Consider the following 16,238-nt stretch of genomic DNA (forward strand, 5'->3'; position numbering starts at 1 on the left):
GAGGGGTCTGCATGCAGATCCTGGGGAATCCTGCCTCTCCACGGAGGGCGGATCTTGTCCCATTGTCTTTCAGGGCTATTAGCCTCCCAGATAGGCTTATAAATACGGGTGAAAGTAGCAAAGTACGTTTCAGCCTTTCTGTTTGGAGACCTCTTGCCCAGTGCGGGGCGAACCCTGAGAAGCTCTGCTGCAGAGATTAGCGATCTCTGAGTCACTGTGCTGTGTGACCGCGGGCCCTCCCTTGCCGTGGGCTTTTTCCTGCAATGTGGTTTAAGGCTTCTGTAAAACTCCTGCTGGAACGGAGGCTTTCGTGGGAGCAGTGGGAAAGTTTACTTGTGTTCAGCACCTTGGTGCCGAGGTGTCCTTACTCAGAGGGAACGGGGTGACCCACAGCAGTAAAGAGGCCGAGCGTTTTGCATCGTTTCAGTTACTTGAGCCACGCTCTCTCTACAGGAAGGCAGACCGCTCCTAGGTAGCTGGCGAAACAAGGCTTGCTCTTCTCTTAACTTCATATACCCTTTGCCCGAAAAGGCGAAACCCTCCCCCGACACGGTGCTGGACGCACAGGCTCACCCTGCCTGCTAACAGTGTGGCTGGGGGTTCGTGCATGGTCGTGGTCGGTGGCAAGTGTGTCTATAGGTCTTACTCCGGTTAACTGTTACGTGGCCGCCCCAGCCCACAGGTTCACACTTCAAAACCTTTGGCCAGCAGGTTTGATTCAGTTATTGCAGAGGATCTTGCTAACTTGAGGTGCTGCTTAAGAGTGTTTTATTGGGGCGCCTGGGTGGCTCAGTCGGTTAAGTGTCTGACTTCGGCTCAGGTCACGATCTCACAGTTTGTGGTTCAAGCCCCGCGTCGGGCTCTGTGCTGACAGCTCAGAGCCTGGAGCCTGCTTTGGATTCTGTGTGTGTGTCTCTCTCAAAAATAAAGATTAAAACAAATAATAAATAAAAACTTAAAAAATAAAATAAATAATCGCTACACCCAACATGGGGCTCGAACTCACAGCTCCGAGATTGAGAGTCATGTGCTCTACTGACTGAGCCAGCCAGGTGCCCCATCACAGAAAGTTCTCTTGGACAGTGCTCTTCAGGTTTCAGCAAATTAATGGTGGCCATGTTTGCCTTTATAGGTTTATAGAATGTGCCCTTGATTTTTTCCTAAGTTAGTGATCAACAGGAAAGTCAATATAAGTAGAAAAGTATGTTTGATTTATATTGGGTAATTCCTAAGGACTTTTTTGTTGTTTTTTTTTTCCACGGGAAACCAGGAAAAACATAAGAGTTCTCAAGAGAAGAAAAGGTTTTTCTATAAGCCCCTACCAGCCTCTTCAAGGAGTGGGCAGTACTGGGTTTTTTCTTTTGGGCTTAAAGGTCAGTTGAATGTCAAGAGATTAGATTGGATGTATGTGTGGAAAGTCAAATGCAATAATGGAGTGTTGATGTTTTAAAGTCACAGCGGGTCCATCTCCTTTCTGCCTCTCCTCCATTCCTACCTGCTCGATCAGATTCTTTACAATGGTAATGTGGTTTGGCAGGTACTCGGTTCATGAATCACTCTTCCCTTATCCCTGCTGGCTGGCAGAGGGGTAACCACACCCTTGAACTTGTACAGAGACTGTCGTGGAGTGCTTGTCAGCCTCAGCAGAGCCACAGGGAATATCAGGGTACAAGATTTCTGTGGTGAAGGGAGCTTCGTGTGATACTTAAGAGAAATATATTTTTAATTGGGTATTGGTTGGCCCTGTTACTCACTTGCTTGGACCTAATAGAAATCCAGAATCAGCGAGTCTTGGGGTTACATTTGTAAGGGCAATTCTGCTGGCGCACAGTAGGGTTTCAGACCATTTGTTCTGGCATGCTGTGTTTCAGTGTGGGGTGTGCTGTGCTTCAAGGATGTCAGACGCAGGTCCTGAGCAGAGGTAGGCGTGTGGGAGGAAAGTGGTAGAAAGTTTCATGATAGGAAAAAATTTCAAGCATCTATCGTTTGACAGTTTCAGATCAGTTATGCAGATTCTTTCTCCGTATGTTCGCTTTATATTTGTATGTGAATATATATAAAATTCCATTTCCATACAAATAATGAGAAAGACTGTAAGAAAAATCTTACACGGTGGAGAAGAGTGACAATTGAAATGGTCTGTGATTTAGGGTGTTTTGGATGTGTGTGTTCAATGTGTAATGGGAACCAAGGCACTGTTATGCCCTCCTCCCATTAGAGTACTGTGGCTTACTCAGAAGAAAATCTTTTACTTCATTCCGTCTTTGTGTAGGCTGAAAGTGAAGAAACCAAGGAGCGCCTGTTTGAGTCCATGCTCAGTGAGTGTCGGGACGCTATCCAGGCCGTTCGAGAAGAGCTCAAGCCGGATCAGGTAGGACTGTCATCTGGGCCCCAGGCTCTTGCTCGGGGCTGAGGTCCTTCTCGGTCTGTGTGTCTCATTCTCAGTGTGGGAGTGGGGCAGGGGGTCCAGTGGTCTGAGTGCAGGGACTCTTAGCCATGGTGTTTTTAGCTATGGTGGTCTGCTAACAAACAGATGCCTGTGAACTCCATCAGATTGAGAGATTTTTCTCTCCATCCTCTTCCTCTTAATGGGTTCGTATTAAGCCTTTGGTCTCAAGTTCATAGCTCCAGGTAATTAATTCTCCAGTGCTCCCTTTTTTTTTTAAACGTTTATTTATTTTTGAGACAGAGAGAGACAGAGCATGAATGGGGGAGGGGCAGAGAGAGAGGGAGACACAGAATCTGAAACAGGCTCCAGGCTCCGAGCCATCAGCCCAGAGCCCGACGCGGGGCTCGAACTCACGGACCGCGAGATCGTGACCTGAGCCGAAGTCGGACACTTAACCGACTGAGCCACCCAGGCGCCCCACAGTGCTCCCTTTTTTAATATCACTGTGATTCTTTCGGGCATCTGGGCTGAAAACCTTGGAACCATTTTTATCTCTTCATATCACCAGCAACCCTGCTAACTCTCTTTGTGACTTCTGTCTCCACTTGTCCACCCCTCCCCCACCCCGACCCCGTTTCTGATTAGCTTTTTGTCTTAGACTGCCACAGAGGTCTGACTGTTCTTTACCATCTTGGTCGGGGTTCAGTTCTCCAGGTCTTTCCTGCTGGTAGCAAAAAGTGGGATCTTTCTTGATCCCATGTCACTGTCTCACTGAAAAACCCAATGATACTCCCAGTTCTAGAGCAGTGGTCTCCAAACTTTTGTAATAGTGCACCCAGTAAGTAAAATGGAGGATGTACCTCTGTTACGCTTATTTGTAAATATATAATTTATTATTTAATAGAAATGAGGTAAACATAAGTAGAAGTTCTCATTTTCTTCTTTTTTTTTTTTTTTATTTATTTTTTTTTTTTTAATTTTTTTTTTTTTCAACGTTTTTAATTTATTTTTGGGACAGAGAGAGACAGAGCATGAACGGGGGAGGGGCAGAGAGAGAGGGAGACACAGAATCGGAAACAGGCTCCAGGCTCCGAGCCATCAGCCCAGAGCCTGACGCGGGGCTCGAACTCACGGACCGCGAGATCGTGACCTGGCTGAAGTCGGACGCTTAACCGACTGCGCCACCCAGGCGCCCCTCTCATTTTCTTCTTAATACCACATTCGTTGGGTTGTGTGCACCCTGCTTGAGAGCTCACTGGTCTGGCAAGTGCAGTTCCAACTCCGTGAGCTGGATTCTGGGCCTTCCCATTTCCAGATTGTACTTTGCTGCTCCCCTCTGGGTCCTGTGCCTCAAGCTGCTGTATTCACCATCTTGTCAGTAGGCCTTTCCCGCCTCCGTGCCTTCCTACCCTTTTCTCCTTTCCCTGCTCACACCTGGCTTGTCCCTCCTCTTCCTCTTCACCTGTCCAAACCCCGCCCTGGTGTTCAGTGTCCAGCTCAGAGCTCACCATTTCTGGGAAGCCTGCCTGCACCGTCCTGGCCTATAAAGGTCTCCCCGTGTTCTAAATATCTAGCACTTGTGGCTGTAATTTTTGTTGGGTATTTTGCCCAGAATTACCTTTTAACATCTTATGTATTGTTTTATGTTTACTTTGTTAAATACGTTTTTTCGAGATTATAAGCATATTAAAAGCAACTTTATATTTTAGCGTCTGCCGTGGTGCTTTGAGTAAAAAACGTTAATAAATATTTGTTAGGCTGTGGACCTGTTTCCTTTATCATTAAGCCACCTTTGTATTTTATACTTCTCTTCATCCACTTGATAGGTATATACAGAGCCCCGCCCTCCATCATTCACCTTGAACCCACAGCAGTTGCAGGGACCCCTCGCAGCGTGTGGTGAATATGGTGATACCAAGGCGTCTTAGTTTCCTGTGGCTGCTGTAACATTACCACAAGCTTAGTGGTTTTGAAAAACACACATCTAATTCTCTCCCGCCTTCAGATGGCCTTTAGTGTAAGACTGGTTCGTAGGGCTGCATCCCTTTGGAAGTTCTAGGGGAGGAATCCATTCTCAGCATTCCAGAGAAGGCGTTTTTCAACTTCTGGAGACCACCTACGTTTCTTGCGTTGTGGCCCCTTCCTCCATGCTCAAAGCCAGCAGCTTGGCCCCTTCACTCCTCTCTGACCTCTGCTTCAGTCCCAATACCTCGTCTCTGTCACCGGCCCTCCTGGCTCCCTCTCAGAAGGAGCCTGTAATTACACTGGGCCCACCTGGATAATCCAGGCTGACTAAGACATCCTTAACTTCTTCACAGCTCCTACCGTGTGAGGTAACACCTTCGCGAGTCCTGGAGTTAGGATGTTCACATCTGTAGGAGCCGTTGTTCAGCCAACCACAAAAGGCTGAGCTGACAGGCCAGAGTTTGGATCTCAGAACGCTCATCCGAGGTGCAGACCCTAAAATGGAGCCGCGGGCTGCGGACTGTCTGTTGCTCATGCTTTGGGTCTGGACACCGCGAGCGGTGGACAGGAAGCATGACTGGCCATAACTCTGAATTCTCTTACGTAAGTCCAGTTTTCAGGTGCTGGTGACGACCGAGCGGCCCTGCTGTTCTAGAATATGCCCGGGAGATCTTTGATATTTAAAGATCCCTAATTTACTGGAGCTTGCGCCTGTGCTCCAGGGCACTCTGGGGACCACACCACGGAATGAGGGGTCAGAGCCAAGGACAGGGTCGGCTGTTTTACCTTTACCTTTATTGCTTTCCGCAGAAACAGAGAGATTACACCCTCGAGGGGGAGTCGGGGAAGGTATCTAATCTTCAGTACCTGCACAGGTAAGGGCTGTCATTTTTTTTACTTTTTCACAATGTAGTAAAATATATCATTGGAATGAAAGAGTATATATAACGTTTATGTGTATTTTAATATTGTATAGTAAATAACACTAACAAACGTATGCACGTTTTATCATAAGAGTGTATATACTGGGACGCCTGGGTGGTTCAGTTGATCAAGTGTGCAACCCTTGATCTCAGCTCAGGTCTTGATCTCAGGATTGTGAGTTCAAGCCTCGCATTGGGCTCTGCGCTGAGTGTGAAGCCTACTTAGGAAAAAAAGAAAAAGGAAAAGAGTATATATACTGCATTTGTATGTTATTCTGTGACCCGTGTCATTTTAAGTGTCGTATGTTAAGAACGAGAATACAGCTAGTAACTCCAAAGCTCCCTGTGGCCCCAGCCTGGTTATTCCTCCCTCTCTTCTACAGGTAACCACCCTCCTCCTCGTGCCAGACTCCTAAAGTTACTCTCCTCCGTGTTCTGAATGTTTTCCATCATCCCTTTTACATTTAAGTTCAATTTCAACTTAAGTTTAATTCTATATTGAGTTTATTTTGAGTGCAGCATAAGGATCTGCTTCACCTTTTTTCCGTTAGGATGATAGGCTGTTCCATTACAATTTATTGACTATGCCATCCTTCCCCCACTGACCTACAGCGCCAGCTCGGTCAGGCCTGCATCCCGTTTTCTCCTCACGTGCTCTTTTTTGGACCCTCTTCTGCTCTGCTGATTGATTTTCTGTACTCGCACCAGTACTTGATTTCCTGTGACTTTGTAGTAAGCCTTAGTATCTGGTGGAGCAGGTCCCCCGCCAGGTTTTTCCTCAGACGTAGCTGGACTCTTCCTGTCCCTTTGCTCTTTCATAATACGTCTTTAAATCACTTTGTCAGGTTAATTTTTTTTTTAAGGTATGGCTCATTTTCTTTCACAGAAGAAGGATGGAAGGAAGAGTGACCTTTTTGGAACTTCATGGGGAGAAGTAAAGCGACCTGGGAACACTGCACTTCTCAGATTCTCTACCCCGTGTGACCTTGAAATCTTAATTACTTAGTTGTTGCTCGTAACTTTTTTAGTGAACTTGGCTCTATTTTCAGCCATTCCCCTAACCCCTCCCTTTTTTTTTTGAGAACAAAACTGTGCAAACACCCTCTGTCTACATTAGAGAATTCAATATTATGTGAATGTCCAATTGAGTGCCAGATGACTCGGAGGGGTATCGAACAAGAACGTCTCTCTGATGTCCTGTATCGCAGCAGTTCGGTGAGAAAGCCAAGGCCCAGGAGGTTAGGGAGCGTGTTTGTAGTTAACAGCCACAGAGAGTCGGGAGTCAGGAGTTGATCCAACTTCCTATCCTTGAAAAGACCCTGAGCTTCAGCAGGACTCAGAAAACCTTCAAACTGTGATGCCTCCATGCCTTTGAATCCCTTCTCCCATTTGCACATGTAGCTGGTACCGGGACCGTGGATGGGGGGCCTATGTGACTAAGTCAGTTAAGTGTCCAGCTTCGGCTCAGGTCATGATCTTGCGGATCGTGGGTTTGAGCCCGTGTCAGGCTCTGTGCTCACAGCTCAAAACCTGGAGCCTGCTTCGGATTCTGTCTCTCTCTCTCTCTCTCATTCTCTCTCTCTCTCTCTCTCTCTGCCCTTCCCCACTCGCACTCTGTCTCTCTCTCTCAAAAATAAACAAACATTTAAAAAAAAAATTTTTTTTTAACTAGCTGGTACCAGGACTCTGGATTTAAATTAGGCTCTAGAAGCCAGCTTTGGGGTAAATTGACAGCAGGAATCAATTAGTCTGTTGTATTTTCGTAAAACTTTGTAAAGATGTATCTAAATTCCTTTACCACTCTGAGTAATACTTTGTTTTGAGAATCTCATTTTTTTGAAAAGCTTTAGGAAAATCCATCTCATGATCTTTCCCATTTCTCAGAAGCAGCCACTTGTCTTTTTTTTTTTTTTTTTTTTTTTTTACATCCAAGTTAGTTAGCATATAACGCAACAGTGATTTCAGGAATGAATTCCTTAATGCCCCATTTAGCCCATCCCCCCCTCCCACAACCCCTCCAGCAGCCCTGTTCTCTATATTTAAGAGTCTTTTATGTTTTGTCCCCCTCCTTGTTTTTATATTATTTTTGCTTTCCTTCCCTTATGTTCATCTGTTTTGTATCTTAAAGTCCTCATATGAGTGAAGTCGTATGATATTTCTCTTTTTCTAACTTCATTTAACATAATACCCTCAAGTTCCATCCACGTAGTTCCAGATGGCAAGATTTCATTCTTTTTGATTGCCGAGTAATACTCCATCGTACATGTATGCCCCGTCTTCTTTATCCGGTCATCCATCGTTGGACATTTGAGCTCTTTCCATACTTTGGCTATTGTCAATAGCACTGCTAGAAACATTGGGGTGCATGAGCCCTTTCGAAACATCATCACACTTGTATCCTGTGGATAAATACATAGTACAGCAATTGCTGGGTCATAGGGTAGTTCTATTTTTAATTTTTTGGAGAACCTCCATATTGTTTTCCAGAGTGGCTGCCCCAGTTTGCATTCCCGCCAGTAGTGCAAGAGAGATCTTCTTCGCATCCTTGCCAACATCTGTTGTTGCCTGAGTTGTTAATGCTAGCCATTCTGACAGGTGTGAGTGAGGTGGTATCCATTGTGGGGTTTTTTTTTGTTGTTTTTTTTTAACGTTTATTTATTTTTGAGACAGAGACAGAGCATGAATGGGGGAGGGTCAGAGAGAGAGGGAGACACAGAATCCGAAACAGGGTCCAGGCTCTGAGCGGTCAGCACAGAGCCCGACGTGGGGCTCGAACTCACGGACCGCGAGATCATGACCTGAGCTGGAGTCGGACGCTTAACCGACTGAGCCACCCAGGCGCCCCTCCATTGTGGTTTTGATTTGTATTTCCCAGATGATGTGTGATGTGGAGCATTTTTTCATGTGTCGGCCATCTGGATGTCTTCTTTGGAGAAGTGTCTATTCATGTCTTTTGCCCGTTTCTTCACGGGATTATTTGGTTTTTGGGTGTTAAGTTTGATAAGTTCTTTATAGATCTCGGATACTAACCCTTTATCTGATATGTCGTTTGTAGATATCTTCTCCCATTCCGCTGCTTGCCTTTTAGTTTTGCTGATTGTTTCCTTCGCTGTGCAGAAGCTTTTTATTTTGATGGAGAACTCAATAGTTCATTTTTGCTTTTGTTTCCCTTGCCTCTGGAGCATGTTGAGTAAGAAGTTGCTGCAGCTGAGGTCAAAGAGGTTTTTGCCTGCTTTCTCCTCTAGGATTTTGATGGCTTCCTGTCTTGGTTTAGGTCTTTTATCCATTTTGAATTTATTTTTGTGTGTGGTGTAAGAAAGTGGTCCAGGTTCATTCTTCTGCATGTCGCTGTCCAGTTTTCCCAGCACCATTTGCTGAAGAGACTGTCTGTATTCCATTGGATATTCTTTCCTGCTTTTTCATAGATTTCTTGGCCATATGTTTGCAGGTCCATTTCTGAGTTTTCTGTTCTGTTCCATTGTTCTGAGTGTCTGTTTTTGTGCCAGTACCATACTGTCTTGATGATTACAGCTTTGTAATATGTCTTAAAGTCCAAGATTGTGATGCCTCCAGCTTTGGTTTTCTTTTTCAAGATTGCTTTGGCTGTTCAGGGTCTTTTTTGGTTCCATTAGAATTTTAGGATTGATTGTTCTAGCTCTGTGAAGAATGCTCGTGTTATTTTGATAGGGATTGCCCCTTATCATTCTTTAAACAAAGTCTCTTGGTATTTACCTCTACGTCTCTAAATGACACGCGTGTGTTGGATTTAGGTATTTCCTACCCCTTCCCACGATGGCCCGCGCTCTTCCTTTGGTCCCTCCCAGCTGGCTTCCTTACAAGCTTCCTCATTTCTCATACCATTTTAATTTCTAAGAGTTTGTGTGTATTGTTTGAATATTGATTTTTTTAAATAGTGTCTCTTTCTCTTTTTTTAATGTTTATTTATTTATTTAGAGAGAGTACGAGTGGGAGAGGGGCAGAGAGAGAGAGAATCCCAAGCAGCCTCTGTGCTGTCAGCACAGAGCCCAATGGGGGCTTGATCCCACAAACCATGAGATCATGACCTGAGCCGAAATCAAGTTGGATGCTTAACCAACTGAGCCACCCAGGTGTCCCATAAGCTTAGTGTCTCTTTCTAAGCTTATGACCAGAAAGTTTTCCCTCCCTCTTCTTCCTGCCAAGTCTGATTCTTCCAAGTTGCTGTTTTTCCCCTTGGTTTTGGCCTCTTCTGCCTTGTTAGATGTTTTCTTTATGTGGTGTTCGACATCTGTTAAAAAATGTACCTTGTCTGGTGGGAACTCCACTTGTGCGTGGGGCTCATCAGCTTGGGCTTCGCTACAGACGTTCTGGTTCTGCCTTTTCATCCGGGACCCTGACTCCAAAATCTCGGAGGGTGTTTTCTTGGGTGGGTCAGATCCCCAGAATGTACCAGCAGCTCTTATCCTACAAGCCGAGTAGGGGAAGGCTAGGGGGCAGCACTTAGGACTTGACAGTCTCGTAATCCCCAGCGTTCTTTGTGGAATCCTGACCTCAGCTATGCCTGTGTGCCTGTCCCCAGGCTGTGTCCTCTCCCAGGGATGCCTCCAGTCTTCTGCCAGAGTAAGACAGAGATCTAGAGGCCCAAATACTTTCCCCCTCTAAATACATTTTAAACAGTCTTCGATTGTTACCACATTTATATTCCCAAGTATTAAAAGAGATTTTCCAGGCGGTCCAGTTACAATAAGCAGGCATAGTCTCCAGTGTGTACGTGTGTTCAGTACACATAACCATCCAGAGAAGTTGTCCCTTAGTATTTTCTGAGAAGAGAAGGTCATCGGATGAGTAGGAGCAGCTGTCGTGCAAGCTCAGTGTCCTCATAGTGTGGGCCAGCACGTCGTTAATCCTTGCTCGAGGGACGAGCTTGCCGTCCATGGATCATCTCAAGGACTAACAGTGACTCCTGAAGTTAGTAGCTTTGTGGCTCTTTAAGAAAGAAACAGGGGATATAATTCAAGCTAAAATCAGATTTCATCGTAAGGTCTCATACTGGCTCGCCGCAGATTTGCCACTGAATAGCAGCCAGAATCGTGGGCCCCTTGAGCTTGAGGCCCAGGCCAAATGGCCCTACTGTGTGACACGCCCTCGCCCCCACGCCCTTCCCCAGGTCAGTCCCAACTTGTGGTCCAGTGCTCTTCTCAGAACGCCAGCTTCTCTGAGCATAACCTGAGCTGACGTGTGGTACATTCCAGCTACCTGACTTACATCAAGCTGTCAACGGCCATCAAGCGGAACGAGAACATGGCTAAAGGTCTTCAGAAGGCACTGCTGCAGCAGCAGCCGGAAGACGACAGCAAGCGCTCCCCGCGGCCCCAGGATCTGATCCGCCTCTATGACATCATCCTGCAGGTGACCCACGAGCACTAGGGAAGCCAGGGCCCGTCCTTTGCACGTTGGACACAGAACGACTCGGCTTTGCACAGTGAAGGGGGTGTGACAGGCAGCAGCTGTTAGTGTCTTGGGAAAAAGGGTCTCGTTCTACCAGCTCAGCAGTCTGGGCCTCGACACGCCACATGCTGATGTGTGGAGGCCAGTGACCCCTTAGGTGTTATCTGTGCGAGATCCTCCCCCACAGGCCGTGGGACCCCCTGAGGCCATGCCGGCTTGGCCCCCGGGAGTTGGCCGGTGCGTAAGATCAAGAGACACGTGCACACAAACCAGGCCTCTGTGGGAGATGCCAAACAGAGGGCTGCTCTGAAATGAAGGAGGCAAGAGGCCTCCTCTAGCTGACTTGGTCCGGGAGGCCTCAGAAGGAGGGGAGATGTGAGCAGGGGCGTAAAGGACAAGCGGGCTTTCGGTAGCAGAGAGGGGGCGGCGGTGACACCAGGCGTGGCTGCTGCCAAGCTTCCCCTCACAGACCTTCCCGTCATTCCTGGCCCGGGCTCTCCTTGCCCACGTGCGTTTTTTACAGGGTTTCCTGTCAAAAACCCAGTCAGAGGCCTGCTCTTCATGAGTTCTCTTGTTGCCTCTCTTGTGCAGAATCTGGTGGAATTGCTCCAGCTTCCTGGCTTAGAGGAGGACAGAGCCTTCCAGAAGGAGATAGGCCTGAGGACACTGGTGTTTAAGGCTTACAGGTAAGGTCCCATGAGGTGGATGAGGCTCCCCTGTGCCGCGTGCTGTTTCTGGAAGCCTTGGGAGCGTGGACCAGACTCGAGAAGATTGGGTTGTTGGCTGTATGCCTACCTGGCCCGCGGTCAGAACATTAGCCCAGCGTGCTCAGGGGACGTCTTTGCTGAAGGTGGTGGCTGGGAGTTTCCAGTGTACCCCGTTTTCTCTTTGGATGGGGTGAGGGGGATGGGGGAGCCCCTGCGAAAGGTCTTCTCCCTCCTCTCCCCTCCTTCCTCCCGGTGGAAAAGGGACAAGTGTAGGAAAGGTTTAGGTAACAGAACCAGAGCGGAACCTGAATTGGATTGGGAGAAAGCTAAGCCTCGGTTTTGTTTTATTTTGTTTTGTTTTGTTTTTTAAGTGAATCATGTTATTTATAACTTGGAGGTGGGCAGTGTGGAGCCAGAGGGGCATGGACAGGATGGCAGAATAGCGTCGGTTGTGAAATTGTGCCCCCGCCTTCTGGCTCTCCTGCCCTAGCGCTAACTCTCTAGCGTGCCTCGTCGTCGCACTTGTCACCCCTCCTCCTGGCCCACGTGGACCCTTCTGTTAGGGACCAGCAGCCCCAGGCCCTGTTGACCCCAGTGGAGTAGTTTCCATTCGGAAGAGGATTCTCGGGTTCGGTTTTGAGAAAGATGAGCAGGGATGCACGAGCGGGCCCGGACGTGTGCGTGGCGGGTGGATTTCATACTCGAGCCGGGCAGCCTTCCTCCTCCGTGCCTGGCCCCGCTTCTGCACATGCCTTTGGGAGCGGCAGAGTCAGACAGTCGATGAAAGGCAGCGGGTCTTTCACAGAGTGAGGCTAGGTTAGCCTGGCAAGCCCGGATGGAGGATGTCGGGTCACCACGCAGTGAGGCGGAGTCGGGATCTTGCGTGCAGTGATCCTGAGGTTAAGAAACCTGTTTGCAGGGGTGCCCGGATGGCTTAGTCGGTTACGCAACCGACTTCAGTTCAAGTCACGATCTCAAGGTTTGTGAGTCGAGCCCCGCGTCGGGCTCTGTGCTCACAGCTCGGAGCCTGGAGCTGCTTCAGATTCTGTGTCTCCCTCTCTCTCTGTTTCTCCCTGACTCGTACTCTGTCTCTCTCTCTCTCTCTCTCTCTCTCTCTCTGTCTCAAAAATAAATAAAGATTTAAAAAATTTAAAAAACAAACCTGTTTCCAAACGTAAAATTTAGCCTTAACTTGAAGGAAAGCCTTCATCTCAGGTGACTGTTGCTCTAGAATACTCTGGCTCTTTCCCGTTCCCCTCAGGTGTTTTTTCATCGCTCAGTCCTATGTGTTGGTGAAGAAGTGGAGCGAAGCCCTTGTCCTGTATGACAGAGTCCTGAAATACGCAAATGAAGTAAATTCTGACGCCGGAGCCTTCAAGAACAGCCTAAAGGTGAGTCGTTGGTCCTTGTTTCCAGGCCCAGAGAAGTTGTGCTGTGAGGCTCCGTGGGGGCTGAGGCCCCTCCTCAGGTTGGTCCTGCCTGGTCTGCCGTGGGATGTAGTGTGCCCCCGAGGGCCCGGGAGCCACAGGCTGTGACTCCTGGCAGCGTTCCAGGCCTCACATGGACTCACGTGCTAACAAGGAAAGCCATTCCCTGGTTAAAATAAAGCTGAAGTACAGTTCTCAGACTCGGCTACATGTTGCAGTCACCTGGGAAGATTGTTAAAAGGTGGCTGAGTCCCACCCCAAGAGATGCTGGTTCTAATCAGTGTGGTGTTTAGGGTGGGCACCGGGATTTTTTAAAGCCCCTCAGTGATCGTGATACACAGCCAAGTTGAGAACCACCGACGAAGCCTTTCCACACAAAGTGTGCCTGTGCCAGCAGCAGCATTTGGGAACTTACTAGAAATGCAGACTCTCAGGCCCCGCTCCAAGCCTGCTTGGTTTAAATCTGCATTTTAGCGAGTCCCCCGGGCAATCTGGGTGTACCTCCTCGAAGCTTGCCTGCCTGTGGAAAGTACCTGGTGGTTTGGTTCGTATTACTGCTTGTTGAATGACAGCTAGCTCCTTAAGCTGTGGACTGCTGGGATGAAGTGGAGATCAGAGCATTGGCCGGGCCAAGGAATCCAGGCACATTTTACCGGTGGAGCCTACTTGGAAAGGCAAGCCGGGACTACCCGTGGCGGGACCCACTGCTCCCCAAGCGCCCGCCCCTTCCCTCAGAACAGTGCTGGGTTCCAGGGTAACGTGCACACCTGGCTTCTGCCTTCAGAGAGCTTGTGGTTTTGTCGCAGTCACAGACTGGCGAGCAGGAAGGAGCAGGTCCTCTGGTGAAGGTGGAGAGAGAGGAAGGAGTAGGTGGGGGGGGGGGGGGGGCTGCGTGTGACCAGCACGGTGGCAGTGTAACCATGGGATGTCCTTGGGATGTGGGAGCAGACTCTGCGGACAGTTATCCCAGGAGGAAGAGGCATTTACAGATGCCCGTCTGACCTAAGTCTGGGAACGGAGGCGGGAGGATTCAGATCATTCCGAATTTCGCCGGGCGTGAGACTGCAGCCCGCTCTGTGGCCCCCCTGTGCTTCAGTCTCCTCCTCCGTAAAGGGGAGTGCAGGTTATGTCAGGATTATTGCAAAGATGGAATTAGCAGTTATGTGAACTGCTCAGCACAGCCTGGCCCCTCGTACATTTAGCGTCTGATCTGCTTATTTATGTTATCATCACAACTCTCTCCGGGCAATGTTACTTAAGCCACGGCATAGCTTTTCCTGTTTGAAACAAGCTAGTTTTTGTTTCGTTTTTTAAGTGGGGCTTGAACTCACCACCCTGAGACTGAGTTGCCCGTTCCACGGACTGAGCCAGGCGTGCACCCCAAGCTAGTGTTTTGTTTTCTAATAGGGCAAACCATTTATAAAGCCTCAAGCCTACGAAAATGCCAGTGGGATCGCTTAGCGCAGTCAGGTTAGCTTGGTGCCCGTCTCCGACCTGGCCCTGGCTCGTGAGAACCTGTTTTCTGACTCGTTAACAGGACCTGCCTGACGTTCAAGAGCTCATCACACAAGTGAGGTCAGAGAAGTGTTCTCTGCAGGCGGCAGCGATCCTGGGTGAGCCACTTGCCTGTGCCTTGCTGACCGTGTTCCCACATTTCCTTCGCTGCCATCCCTCCTCTCTGCCACCCCGTACACTACTGTTTTGGTTAATCTGTAGGATCTTTCTTTTTCTCTGCTGTTACATCTGCCACATGAAGGCATCAAACTGGGTAGAGGAATTTAGAGAAAGTGTTAGGCCGTCTCTTCTCCCTAGTAATTTTCGTACGGCCGTGGGAGCTCCACCGGGCTGACGTTACTTCTGGGTTTATCATGTGCTTGTCTGCAGTGCTTAGCAGAGTTTGGCCCGGGAAGGAGAGGGCCAACTTCCCCACACGTTGGCTCTTGGGATTTAGAACCCATACGTGTGACAGGTGTCATCTGTGACTGTGGTGTGTTAAGTGTCTCTTCTTACGGAGTCCCTTTGCAACTTGCAGATGCAAGTGACTCCCACCAAACGGAGACTTCCTCCCAAGTAAAGGATAACAAGGTACGTCTGGGGCTTTTGAGGAATGAAGAGTAGGGTTCATAACTCACTAGGAACGTGTGCTCGGTTACAGAGCAGAGGACCCTTAGCTTCTAAGTAAACACCATACTTGTCTCCCTTCTTTTACTCAGAGACCTCAGAGCTGCTTGGGTGAGGTTACGCCAGCTAGGTGGGCCCAGATAAGGAGCGTGTAGTGTGGTGTAGGAACGTGTACTGTGCAGAGCAGCTCCACTGGCTGGGAGCTCTGCCTGGGACGTCCGGTTGGCCTGTGCCCCGGTCCTGGCCCACCCCTCGCTCACCCTCTCTAGGCTTCAGTGACTCTCCGCTATGAAATGGGAACGTGACGGCACCCTCATAGGAGATTTGTGGGGATCGAGTGAGGGGGCCCCTGTAGGCTCTGAACTGGATGCTCCGCGCGTAGTGAATGACGCTGCCCTGGTGGCCCGTGGTTAACGCCCGGGTTCCTCCCTCCGATTTGCCTTCCAGCCTCTGGTCGAACGGTTTGAGACTTTCTGCTTGGACCCTTCCCTTGTGACCAAGCAAGCCAACCTCGTGCACTTCCCGCCAGGATTCCAACCCATCCCTTGCAAGCCTTTGTTCTTTGACCTGGCCCTCAACCATGTGGCTTTCCCACCCCTCGAGGACAAGTTGGAGCAGAAGACCAAGAGTGGCCTCACTGGATACATCAAGGGCATCTTTGGATTCAGGAGCTAACTCGGCTCTTCTTGGGGGCAGGGGGAGAATCCCACTCTCCATCTGTATCGTGAGAAAACCCCAGCAAGTTCCATGATATTAAATCCAGGTCTGCCTCGGCCCAGGGCCGGAGTGTAACATCCTCAGCGCTGCGTCCCTATGTCTCGTGTGTTTGTGCACTTACGTTCTTAACCGGTGTGCTAGAAGGGGACCCTGCTGTCTTCCGGTGGACGTGTGCGGGATCCCTCTGTCCGCACCTCCTGGAGGAAGGGCCGTTGCCGCGTTCGGGTGGGTCCACTCCAGGCACGGATGGGAGCTTGGAACTTTCTGTCATGTCTCTTCAGTACCATGGATTTGAAATGGACTCCTCCTCGCTGTGAGCATCCAGAGTCCGTGAGGGGTCTGTGACCAGGAAACACTGGCAGCGTCACCCCAGAATTACGGTCAGCCTTATTCCCTGTCACCTCCTAGTGGAAGTTAAGTTTCAGAACAAGCAAAGAGCTCTATTTTTAGAAGAAATGTGTTACACTCAGAAATGATGAAAACAAATCTTATATTAAAAGGCAAAGATGCTGGAGCCTGTGCCCATTTTTTGCGTGTCCTCACCCAGTCCGTCCTGTCAAGC

General features: G+C 48.9%; 1 protein-coding gene across 1 annotated transcript in view; it reads left to right on the top strand.

Annotated features, from left to right (window-relative positions):
• Positions 1-16,190, top strand: part of SRP68 (signal recognition particle 68) — a 36,205-nt gene extending 20,015 nt beyond the window's left edge. Inside the window, exons 9-16 of the mRNA XM_019466162.2 lie at positions 2,273-2,371; positions 5,165-5,229; positions 10,509-10,665; positions 11,296-11,390; positions 12,673-12,802; positions 14,376-14,451; positions 14,871-14,923; positions 15,407-16,190. Of these exons, the coding sequence (XP_019321707.1) occupies positions 2,273-2,371; positions 5,165-5,229; positions 10,509-10,665; positions 11,296-11,390; positions 12,673-12,802; positions 14,376-14,451; positions 14,871-14,923; positions 15,407-15,634 (903 nt within the window). The 3' untranslated portion in view covers positions 15,635-16,190. The remainder of the gene's footprint in view (positions 1-2,272; positions 2,372-5,164; positions 5,230-10,508; positions 10,666-11,295; positions 11,391-12,672; positions 12,803-14,375; positions 14,452-14,870; positions 14,924-15,406) is intronic.
• The last annotated feature ends 48 nt before the right edge of the window (positions 16,191-16,238 follow it).

This window comes from Panthera pardus, unplaced genomic scaffold (assembly GCF_024362965.1).
Source record: "Panthera pardus isolate Hobbes unplaced genomic scaffold, ASM2436296v1 HiC_scaffold_3, whole genome shotgun sequence".
NCBI lineage: Eukaryota > Metazoa > Chordata > Mammalia > Carnivora > Felidae > Panthera > Panthera pardus.